General features: G+C 47.2%; 1 protein-coding gene across 1 annotated transcript; it reads right to left on the bottom strand.

Moving 5' to 3' along the window:
* Positions 1-6,292: 6,292 nt before the first annotated feature.
* Positions 6,293-11,395, bottom strand: LOC123122754 (E3 ubiquitin protein ligase DRIP2). Its single transcript, XM_044543094.1, has 7 exons — positions 10,875-11,395; positions 9,962-10,061; positions 8,617-8,944; positions 8,017-8,447; positions 7,853-7,903; positions 7,510-7,582; positions 6,293-6,845 (listed from the first exon to the last, which is right to left on the bottom strand). Exons 1-7 carry the CDS (start codon positions 11,266-11,268, stop codon positions 6,660-6,662), a joined length of 1,563 nt encoding a protein of 520 aa, XP_044399029.1. The 5' UTR covers positions 11,269-11,395; the 3' UTR covers positions 6,293-6,659.
* Positions 11,396-11,955: the final 560 nt, after the last annotated feature.

Here is an 11,955-nt window from a genome sequence, read left to right as displayed (position 1 = left end):
AACAAACATAGCGCCTATTTAATTCGCTAGATTTTCAAAACATATTATACTAGTGAATGGAAAACAATAGAATGTCTTGCACTTTTGAAGTCCTATAGGATTTGTAAAAATACAGGAATTCACAAAAAGGTTATTTAACGCGTCCCGAGAAAAACGAAGGAATTCTATCAAGAGATTTGAGTAGATTCAAGTTTTCCTCGAACTATAGTGCGACGAATCCTTGGAATTTTTTTCCTGAAATCCGACTCATGTGAGTCAAATGAGATCCACACGAAGGAAAACCTTAGGATTCAAATCCTTACCAAATTATATGACCAAACTAGGCTAGAATCATCGGGGGTAGGGTTTTTATAATTAGACTATTTGAAATCTCAAATCGCATAATTCTTAGAAAGCAAAAAAAAGTACTTTAGGTTCTGCAGTCAAATTGGACGAAGATTTGTCCACGAAAGTGTGGTCATTATATATGGAGATTTTTGTGGTGGGGGCAACGTGGGCCTTACGGGAGTTCGCTGGCATGAACCTGTGGCGAAGGAGTGGATGTGGCTCGAGGGTGGGAATAATCCTAGGGCTATATGTTTCTTTGGGGTGAAAGTCAAAACTATGCACATCTCGCATATTAAACGGGGTAGTGTTCACTTTTAGTGATGACATTGAGTTGGGCACGCGGACAGAACATATACTCAGCCGTTTGTTGCTCGTGCCCAAGACTTGTCAATGTATGGAAGAGGAAGGAGAAACATTTAGACTCCCTAGTTGTCAACTATTTTGAACTAAAAGAGTTAGATATATAACTTGTTCTATAGTGCAATTAATAGGGATCCAGTGGCTATGAATTTCTCGTGACTGATCCTCTAATCATAATCACACTAGATGCTCCCATCTTAGACACTAGATTATCAAAAAAATGTGTGATATTTTTGTTGTTGCCATATAATATCTGCTGAGCTAGTGAACAATAATGTACAAAAACGCACAATATTTTGACAAAGAAAACATATATATTCATGCTTGCATATATTACAAATGTAGCAAGCCTACTAATATAGCATAATGAGATGAAATAGTTTCTCAAAATTGTCTCTTTTGCAAAAGCATCACTTCCCTACAATGCCACGAGCCATTCTCGGTTCTTATCGTCATCCTTAATGCCAACCAAAACAATCCTTGGTGATACAACTTGAGAACACGTCAGTATGCTCTGGCCATCTAAAAATATGAACAACTCTGAATCATAGTTGCAATGTTTCTATTAGGGCATCTCCAAGGCGGACCCGCAAACCGCCCATATCCGTCCGGGCAGCGGGAGCCATCCAACTCGGGCTTGTATCGGTCCGCAAGGCGGTCCGGACGCGATTTCTCCCGCAAAACGAAGATAAAAGTGGGGGAGCTTTGCGGGAGTCCGGACACGTGAAACATAGGAACCCGACACCATAGGCCCACCCAAAACCCTTCTCGTATCCCGCGACTCCATCCTCCCCATTTTCTCTCCTTCCCTCTTTCTCTCTTGCCGTCATCGCCGCTCCACCAGCCCGGCCACCACGCCACACCCCTGCCAAAAATCTGTGTCTCCGTCACCTCCGGCGCTCCAGCAGACCTCCACCCCGCTTCTCCTCCATCTCTGTTCAACCGCTGTCCTCCGACCGCCCTGCCAGGTACCATCCGCTACTGCTATTCTCACCATGCCCGGCAACTGTTTGATGAATCGCCAAAGCTGAAAAACGTTCTCCCTTCTTCTTTCTGGCAACGGATTTTGATATGGAGTACACATATGAGAAGTATGTTGAGTCGTCGGACGAGGGGTACTCCGATGAGACGACGATGATGTAGGCAGTCCTTGAAGACGCGGAGCGTGCGGAGGAGCATGTTCTCAATTTCAAGGGCTCAATCAAGGGTCATCGAGTGCTCAACCACAACAGGGCGCACGGGCATTAGACACTGATGGCCGACTACTTTGCCCTCGATGCACTATTCGCTGACCATTTTCGCCAGCGTTTTCGGATGCGCAAGACTGTCTTCGATCGTTTGTACCATGGCATCCGGTCCTACGATGACTACTTCATCCTAAAGAAGGACGCCGTGGTAACAATTGGCTTCTCTGGTTACCAGAAGTGCACGGCCACACTCTGGATGCTTACATATGGCACGACCACTGATTCGTGGGATGAGTACCTACAGATGTCTGAGGGCACATGCAGAGATGCCATAGTCAGGTTTGCAACTGCCGTGGTCGAGGTGTTCAGACCCCAGTACCTGAGAGAACCAATTGTGGCAGACACTGAGAGGCTCCTGGCAATCTCAGAAGCAAGAGGGTGGCCAGGTTTGCTTGGATCTCTTGACTGCATGCATTGGAAATGAAAGAACTGCCCGCAGGCTTTACGAGGGCAATATCAGTATCATGTTAAGAAGCCTACCATCATTCTTGAAGCAGTTGCATCATAGGATTTTTGGATTTGGCGCGCTTTCTTTGGCATGCCTGGGTCTCACAATGACATCAATGTGCTGCAACGATCGCCGTTGTTTGCGAGGCTGACTGAAGGCAAAGCTCCTCCTTGCCACTATACTGTCAATGGACATGAGTACAACATGGGCTACTATCTGGTTGACGGTATCTATCCTCCATGGGCTACCTTTGTCAGCACCATCTCAAACCCAGTTGGCCAGAAAAAGGCTCACTTTGCCCAAAGACAAGAACCAGCTAGAAAGGATATCGAGAGGGCATTTGGAGTTCTGCAGGCCCATTATGCAGTTGTTCGTGGACGTGCAAAACAAGTGGGATCCGGAGACCTTGTGGGAGGTGATGACATGTTGTGTGATCATGCACAACATGATCATCGAGGATGAGGGTGACGATGCTGCCGCAGCTTTGGAATTAGAGAACATTGATGATCCTATCCAACTTCCGGACCAGAATCCGGCCATATATGAGGAGTTTATTCAAGTGCATCAACAAATTCGGCATCGACCAACTCACGAGCAGTTGAAGGAAGATCTGATTGAGTATCAGTGGGCGGTGAAAGGGGACAACAATGTTGGAATGTAATATTTGAACTTTTTTAAATTTGAACTAGTACTGCATGCGGCTATTTGAACGTCTGCACTCTTTGCATGCGGCTACTTGATCGTGTGGACTTGAAAAAATAAACAGAAGGCCGGATGTATGCGGCTACAGTTGGATGGCGTCCTCCTGTATCCGTGTCCGCGGACTAGTCCCCCTGTACGCGGACGGATGTGGGAGAATTTTTGCGGGTTGCCGTTGAAGATGCCCTTATGTTTGATGTTCTTCCTATCTTTAGAGAGAGCGAGAATAGGACAAGGAGGCCAGGCATGTCGGTGTTCTCTGAGAGGCCTCCTACGTGGCTCGCTTGTCACTGAGAAGCAATTATTGTTCTTGGGATGAGTATTGTTGTTTGATGCGATGTATTTTAATTATTATTATTTTATGTTGTGGTGAAAGTGGATTATTTGTGTGACTCACTTTTGAGTTTATTGCAAGAGTGTTGTTTTGCTGTCACATTAAAGGTTAAGTTATGTTTCATATAACTACAAAAATTTGTTGCTAAATGGTCTATGAATTTGGATGTAATTTTTATTATTTCTGGTGTTCGTTGTAATGCCATGATTGAAAATGAATAGATCTGATGTTTCCTTAAAAAAATATTATGTTCCATACAACTACAAAAAATTGTCACATAAACTTTTGTTTCTTCCATTTCTTGTACTAATGTGTAGTTGACATATATGTAATTTATTTGTTGCAATAGTTTAGCTTTTGTTTGCACCCCGCTTTCATGCTATTGGTCTCCATTGAACAATGCATAAACTATGCTAGAATTTCAACCGTATATTCAGTTTTTACCACATGATCAGGTTGTTGATTTAGAACTTTAATATAAGCCCCTGTCTGTTGTTTCCTGAAACCTTCGTCCGTCAGTATGGAGTACTTCGTTGCTATGCAATGCATGAAACATTTACAAAAAATAATTCCGGCTTTCTTAGAAAGAAAAATAAAAGTAACACATCCATATGGTTCAGGATACTGCCCCAGAAAACAAATATGATTCAGGATAAAAGGTTGACTTTGAAACTCTTGTCTGGCCTCTCGAGATACTGTAAAGCTAGGAAGACCAACATTGTACAATCCAACATGAGGTAATAGCACCCCAGGTACCCTAACTTGTATGCAGTGGCGTAGCTAGGGGGTGGCCAGGGTGGTCCATGGACCACCCTGGAATTTCCCCATAGTGTATTAAAAATATATTTCTTTGAAAATAAATAAACTTATGTAAATATTTCTATTGGTGGACCACCCTGACTTATTGGGCTGGCTACGCCACTGCTTGTATGGAATGGGATGATTTAGTCCCAAACTTGCAAAATGCTACTCCACCGTATCCCAACTTGCACTAGATGTGATGATTTAGTCCCCTGCCTATCACAGCACGACAAGTGGCAGCCAGCTGGCCGGACAGGTCGTCGCCTGTATTTTTACAAAAAACACCCTGCGTCTTGTCTAATTAACCCCCGCTACAGGCAGCTCTTCTGTTTCGCGCGATTTACAGGATACTTTCGCGCGATCCGCACTCGCCAGCGCCCACGATGCGTCTTGTCTAATTAAACAGTATCCTGTTCCTTGCTGACGCCCCAGCTGCGGGGTTCCAGCAGAATCCGGCGCAACTTGCGCGGCCGATGGGGCCAGCGCCTTCTTCGGCCAGAACGGCGGCAGCCCGGGTACCCAGAGTTCGGCAATCTTAAATGGCCCGGCGGAGGAGAAGGAGGCCGAGCGGAAGATGGCGATGTTTTCCGCCGGCGATGGCGGCCAGGGCGGGCTGCTCTCGGCCTTCTTCAGTAACGGCGGTGACATGGACATGCTCAACTCGGCCTTCCTCAAGGGCATGGAGGAGGCCAACAAGTTCTTGCCGACCAACAACACCCTCCTCGAGGCCATCCCCGGCAAGGAGCGCGGCTTAACTCAAGAAGGAGGTGGCGAATGAAACACCGACGTCCGGCAATGGCCGGGGCCGCAAATACAGGTACGACGAGGACGACCTGGAGGCGGAGACCGCCAGGAGCAGCAAGTTGATGATGCCGGACAGCGAGGAGACCGGCGCCCGCGAGATGTTCGACGAAATAATGCTGGAGGGGTACGAGGCATGCATGCATGGGATAGAGGAGCTGCGCCACGCCATGGATAGCGAGGCCAAGAAGAAGAACGGGAAGGCGGCGCGCGCGAAGAAGAGCGAGGCGGTCGACCTGCGCACCATGCTCATCCACTGCGCGCAGGCCGTGGCCGCGGGCGACCGCCGGGGCGCGACGGAGCTGCTCAGGCAGATCAAGCAGCACTCCGGGCCGACGGGAGACGCCACGTAGAGGCTGGCGCACTGCTTCGCCGAGGGGCTGGAGGCGCGGCTGGCGGGCACGCGGAGCCAGGTCTACTGTTTCGCGCGATCCGCACTCGCCAGCGCCCACGATGCGCGCTCGTACGCGTACGTCTCGGCTGGCAACCAACGGATATCTACATGCATGCACTAACTGACTATTGCATGCACGCTATACATTAACTAACTACTACTGATACGGCCGCGTGCACGACGTATCCAACTAACTAGCTAGCTCTACGCGCGCACGATGCCAATGGACTGCGGCTCGAACTCGAGCACCCACGCAGCCATGCACCGGCGTCCGGTGTAGACCTAGACATACACACGCACACACGCTGGTGACCACGGACTCACACGCGTCATGGTTTATTTTCTAACACTTGGTGCCTTCGCCAGTGCTGCCGGCGGCGGAGCGGTAGAACCCGACGACGTCTCAGGCGCCAAGGCCCTTCTCCTTCACGAAGCGGCTCCAGCCTTGGTGAGGACGTAGCTCTGGCTGTTGTTCCAGGACGAGTAGCGGAACCGCCACACCTTGCCGGTGCCGTCCTCGAAATTCAGGACGCGGAGCAACAGAAGAGCTGCCTGTAGCGGGGGTTAATTAGACAAAACGCAGGGTGTTTTTTTGTAAAAGTGCAGGCGACGACTTGTCCGGCCAGCTGGCTGCCACTTGTCGTGCTGTGATAGGCCGGGGACTAAATCATCACATCTAGTGCAAGTTGGGGTATGGTGGAGTAGCATTTTGCAAGTTTGGGACTAAATCATCACATTCCATGCAAGTTAGGGTACCTGGGATGCTATTACCTCATCCAACATAACACCAGTACCAATTTCCCCCTACATCTTTATAACAGCATTTAATTTAGCATCCGTGCAAGTACCCAATAAAATACATGTGGTGCTACAGCAAGTCATGACACAACCAAATGGCAATTTTCAATCCACTCATAGTCATGGTCACACCTCTTACAATCAGAAGCATCAATGGATGAGACTGTTCCCTCTCTTTATATCCAATCTAAAGATCATTTTTCATCTATCTTTGGTGTATAATAAATAAGAAAAAAATATGTCATAATGGAATCGAAGAACAACAATACCTACCAACATGAATGAATACATGAATATGTCGCCGAGGGCTGGCTGTCAAGGGAGCCAGCCACATCGCGACGTTGTGTACCAACGGGGATTTCATCTTTCGACAACCTCTTCCATCGGCCCAGCAAATGGCTGGCTATGGCAGAAAAGACCCGACCTTTCAAAAGGAAATGGGTTGAATCATTACTGTGCACTCAAAGGTTCCATGGGCTTTGGCCGTCCATAATTTAGCACCATCACAAACTCTTCCGCGGGGGAGCCTACAATGGCCGGTGTTGCCTGTGCTGATCGCCCCCTCAGCCACAACTCTACTAAATTGCGCAGAGGTTGTGTAGGGTTCACTGGCTGCCCGCAGCAATTTATTTCCACCTGTAAATATGAAGATTAAGTACTATTCATATGAGCGAACATGACCAGTTGTGCTTACAGGGGCATGCAGAGTTCCAAAAACTGGCCTGACATATCCTTGTGCAAAATGTTCTTGAGAGCCAGATGCTACATATATTTCTTATGAAAAAGTTATAAACAGCATGTAGGAGGAACTACGTGTTCTTTTAGTAAGCACATGCCGCGAACTCAAAACTATTAGGTGGTGGGACTCTACATCCACTAACTGAGCTAGGCTTGGTTACTAGTATTATGAGAGTGAAAAATATAATATGCAGTGAAACTATTGCATGGTAATGTGTGATGAGCATATGAAAGCCGACAGTCTCAAAAAAAGTGGAAGCAAAGTTTCAAGCTTTATTATTGCTCGGCATATTTCATCAAAACACCTAGACAGCAAACTCAAGCTTTACGAATATCACTCCCAGTTATCAATATAACATGAATTTTGATAAGTGCACTTTACTGTTCAAATGGCAAGAAGTGAACCATATTGGAGAACAGATAGCAGAAATGAGGTAACTCTGCTACATCCAGACGAGAAAAGAAACTTATATTTCAAATCCCAATCATTTATAGAAAAACAATCCAGATGTGCATAAAACAGTAATTTATACATCATATATGAGACAGATGTGACTCTTACCTCGGACTCACTTGGGAGACTGAGTTTCTGCACGAGGTACTTTTGGATAGAGGAAGCAGGTATATTTGCATCTCTGATGTAAAACAGTTAGTCCATTAGCCACAGGGAACTCTCACAGGATATAGTTGAGAAATATGTAACACAAATGCATGCTTATGGTGCTGTTTAAAATGTTAACGTCTGATTTCAATGTGAAGCAATCAACATGTCAAGACATAGCGAAAAAAGGTTACTGAGGTTTGTGCTTATCTATCATATATCTACTGATAACCCAGCTTATAAATCTAAACAAAACTCGTTAACCTCAGATCCACAAAAAAACAGGGTATAAACACGAGCTTACTTTATTCGCAAATAGTGTGAAGGTATCTGTGGTAGAGGTGAGTCCCCTTTCCTGAAAAATATAGTGGCACAAGAAGATAAGATACAAACCTGTGCGAGTTGTTGCTTCTTCTGAATTTAAAACAAAGTGACACTATGACAGCGTGATGAACTGATTATGCTTACTGTTCGAGTGAAGCAACCAACGAAAACCATATGCAGTTGAATCTCTTTTCGTTCTGCGTAAGTGCCCCATCAGGATCCCCATCGGCTGGAGCTCGAAGTCCGCTCCTTCTCCGCCCAGTCCCTTTAAGTTTCCTTTTTAGCGTCACTGGTGAAACTGGAGCATCTTTCTTATCATCCTCAGTTTTGGGTCTCTTCGGATGCTCTTTTGGGTTTGTTTGGATACCATTTGTGCTACTGGGAGAACCATTAAGCTGCTCTCTTTTAACACCTGAACCTTGTAAACTCGACCGAAAGGACTTTGTCCTGTTTGCAGCTTCGACCAAACAATTTAAAGGTCTCCAGAGCTCAGCATTATCTGCCATGTCCTTACTATCGTCTTCAGTATCTTTATTGCTGGAATAGTTAGATGCCTCCTCCGCATTTGACAATATCTGGAGAAAAAAGGTTCAAGTTACTGCAGAGCTTGCACAGTCTTCTAGCTAATCCAATTGTTGTGTTTGGTAATTCGGTGCACATTCCACAGCTAACTCCAACGCAACTATTTTTTTTTTTAAACTCTAGCGCAACTAGCAGGAAAATGCTAAGGTGTCGCTTGTTTACCTGTCTCTTTGTTTTTGGCACTTTGCCCAAATTAGCAGGAAAGCTTGAGCTATGAGCACTCTTGTCACTGTTTTCCTTTTTCACAGGACTGTCAATGGTAGGACCAAGGCTATGCAAGGCAGCAGCAGCTTTCCTGGTAACTACCTTTGTCCGCCGTCCAGTCGATCCTGTCGGTGTTAATCTAGGTGTATGGACCACTAATGAAGAGATGGATCTCTCTTTCCTTTTATTAGGAGGTGAATCAGGAGATGCAACATCTTCAGCCTTAATCTTCTTTCTTTTGAAGGGGAAGATTTTGGATCTTACATCTTGCAGACTGTGGTCAGCTCTGAATACAGAAAATGTATAAATATCAGTATAAGGAATACATATATTAGAAGAAGAAAAATACTGTTTGGGTCTTTTTTAGAAACACCAAGTACAATGTAGGCACGCACACACACACCACCACACACTCCCACAGCGGGTACTACAGACTGGAGTCACATCAAGATTGACATACTGTTAGGGTCTTTGCAAAACTATTTAGGTGTATATTATGGTAATATAACAGCTCATTTTAACAGGCAAACAATGAGTATGACAAACTGACTGTTTTCGCAGGACATGAATGAAATTGACCTCAACCAACACTTTCACAGGCTACCAGCAGTCCAATATAGTCCAGTGAGGGAGAAAATCAGAATCAAAGCACTGGAAAAGACACCGCAACAAAACAAGAAACAGAGCAAGCTTTTATTTAGTAGAGTATTATGACAAGTGGGAATCTCTAATTCAAATTACTTATCCCGAAGGGCCCAAGAGCCAATCTTTATTCAGGTTGGAAGAGTTTAGGCACAAAAAGCCTAGTCTGTATAAAAGGCAACAAGTGTAGCCAATCAGAAACACAACAGCCTACCACCAAAATGGGCCCTTATGCTTTCAAATTGCAGTATCATCAGCGTAGAAACTAGAAAGCATACAACTTAGGCAAACAGTATTGGTGTATTACAGCATTCATATAAATTGCTTGCTGTGTTGCCGAGAATTCTAAGATGTGAGGGGCCTTAAAAATCTATGTGTCCACCAGATTTATGCAGATGGTTTCTAAGTTCCAGCGCAGATTGCAACATTTGCACGCTTTATTCCAGTGTGTTACCTCCTATTGTGTTCAAACTTTGCTAACGAAAAATTGAACTGAGCAAATAAGTTCTACATGTAGCACTAACTACTGCAAAGTTATTTCCAGAAAAGCTAACAATAAGGTGAAAACTGACAGTACCGCCCACAGTTATATTCGCCTTAAGATGTACATCAACAAAGAAAGTGGAAACAATGGAGTACATAGTCGTAAGCATAAGCATACCTAAGCTTCTCGACTGGAGTGCAGCCAAGATCAATGTCACATACTGGGCAGGACTCTACCTCCTCGTCATTAAACTTCTTGTATATACACTTTCTACAAACTGCATCAAATGCAAGAATTAGAGCTCTGACATAATGAACAACGTAAGATAAATTTAGTAGTAACAAGTGATGTAAATACTCAGTAAATAGAGGAAACATAGCTTCGCACAACCTATATTACTCCTCTGTTGTACACTGAGCTCAATAGTTAATGGTAGGTTCAGACGCCTAGCGGTAGAACATAGTACCATGGAATAAATAATGAAAAGAAGTATCACGGTTACCCAGGAAAGAAGGAACAACAGAAATGCTGCAGAAGCAACTCGGATATCGTATGGGGTAACAGTGATAACTTCCATGCTGAGTAGGCGTCAGCTATTTCTAGTTCTAGTTAGCCCCAGAATAGGCAGAGGCGTAATGAAACAGAGGGTCGACATGGACGAATGGTCGAAGCATTTCTGGAGTGTCGACAATAAATAATGGCTAATCAAGTCTTGGTCATGAATGAGGCATCATGGCAAGCACTCAAACCGGATGGAGTAGCAGCGATCCAGGACGTGGAAGGTTTAAGATTGGCATATTATCCATGCAGATCGATGACCGACGAACGGAAACAGAGGCCACGCACGTAAAACAGAGCGAGCGACGACGACGACTCATGCGACGTGAGGTGGGAGCCAGGCCCGGCAAGCTGTAGTAAATTAAGCGAAATCCCAGCGCGGGCGAGGCGTCAACGCGCTGGAGCGGACGAGCGCCCACGTCCCGGATGCGCCGTACGCGCTGGCCAGATCAGGGACGTACCGAATCGTGGCGCGGCGGAGGCAGGGGAGGAGGGAGGAGGTGGAAGGGGAGGAGAATTTGGTGGTGCTCACATGTGTGGAGGCACTCGGAGACGGTGGTGGCGTCGCGGAGGAGGCGGTTGCAGAGCGGGCACGTCATGCATCGCGCGAGCAGCTCCCGCTTCACCATGACCAGGCCCCTGGGCGCGCCGGGCCGCCTCCCTCGCTTCCGCCCCCTGCCCCTCCTCTCCTCCGCCTCCTCCTGCTCGTCCCCGTCCTTGGCCTCCTCCTCCCGTCCCTTGGCCTCCTCGTCGTCCCGGTCCACCGCCTCCTCCGGCTCCACCTCCACGGCAGGCGCGTCCTTCACCTCCTCCTCCGCATCCGGCTCGGGCGCCGCCTGCGTCTCCTCCGTGGGCATGGGCTCCGGCGGGGGCGGCGGGCTGCCCTCCTGACGCTCGGGCGAGGCGGGGTCCGGGTGTGGCTGCATGGCTGGCTAGCGGCGCATGGGTCGTCGATGGTCGTTGCGGGATGGTGGAAGGGAGGGGAGGAGAGATCGAGGGGGGGGTGAGGGAGGGAGGCGGAGAAAGGATGCGTGGTGCGGTGCGAGGCTGAGAGCGACCAAGACAAGCAAAAGAGAGAGAGAAAAAGGCAAAAGAAAGAAAAGAAAAGCGGGCGAGCTGCGACGCGAGGCGAGGGCGAGCTGGCGGTTCGTTAACGTGTCGTCCCAGCTGGGCTGGGATGCCGCGTCGTCTATCTCTCCTCTCCTCTCCTCTGATTGTTCCGTCTTGCTGCTGAAGATTGGTGGTCTGTGCTTTTTGCGCGGCCGATGAGGATGCGGATGCGATCTCGGTTGGTCTCTTTACGTACGTGCAAAAAACAATGGGCAGTAGCGTGTTTTCCTTTCCGGAAAGGATAAACAACAGGCAGCATGTTTTCCACACGTGACGAGCGTTCTCTGTTCTCTGTGTCTCTAGATAATCAGAGCTCTTTTTGGTCGGAGAATTGAGATGGGTTGCTTGGCTGGGTTTGGTGTTAATCACGCGTAGCCTGGCCCACTGGTAGCACCCCGCATGTTGGCTGCTTACTTTAAGCCGGCTCTTAACTAACCCTGGGCCTTACATACAGCCGTTCAGTTCAGTGCCTGTGCCAGATCGGTCAAAGAACCCTGGCTCTA

The sequence above is a fragment of the Triticum aestivum genome, chromosome 5D (assembly GCF_018294505.1).
Source record: "Triticum aestivum cultivar Chinese Spring chromosome 5D, IWGSC CS RefSeq v2.1, whole genome shotgun sequence".
NCBI classification, from domain to species: domain Eukaryota; kingdom Viridiplantae; phylum Streptophyta; class Magnoliopsida; order Poales; family Poaceae; genus Triticum; species Triticum aestivum.
This window is presented reverse-complemented; position numbering and strand designations above follow the sequence as displayed.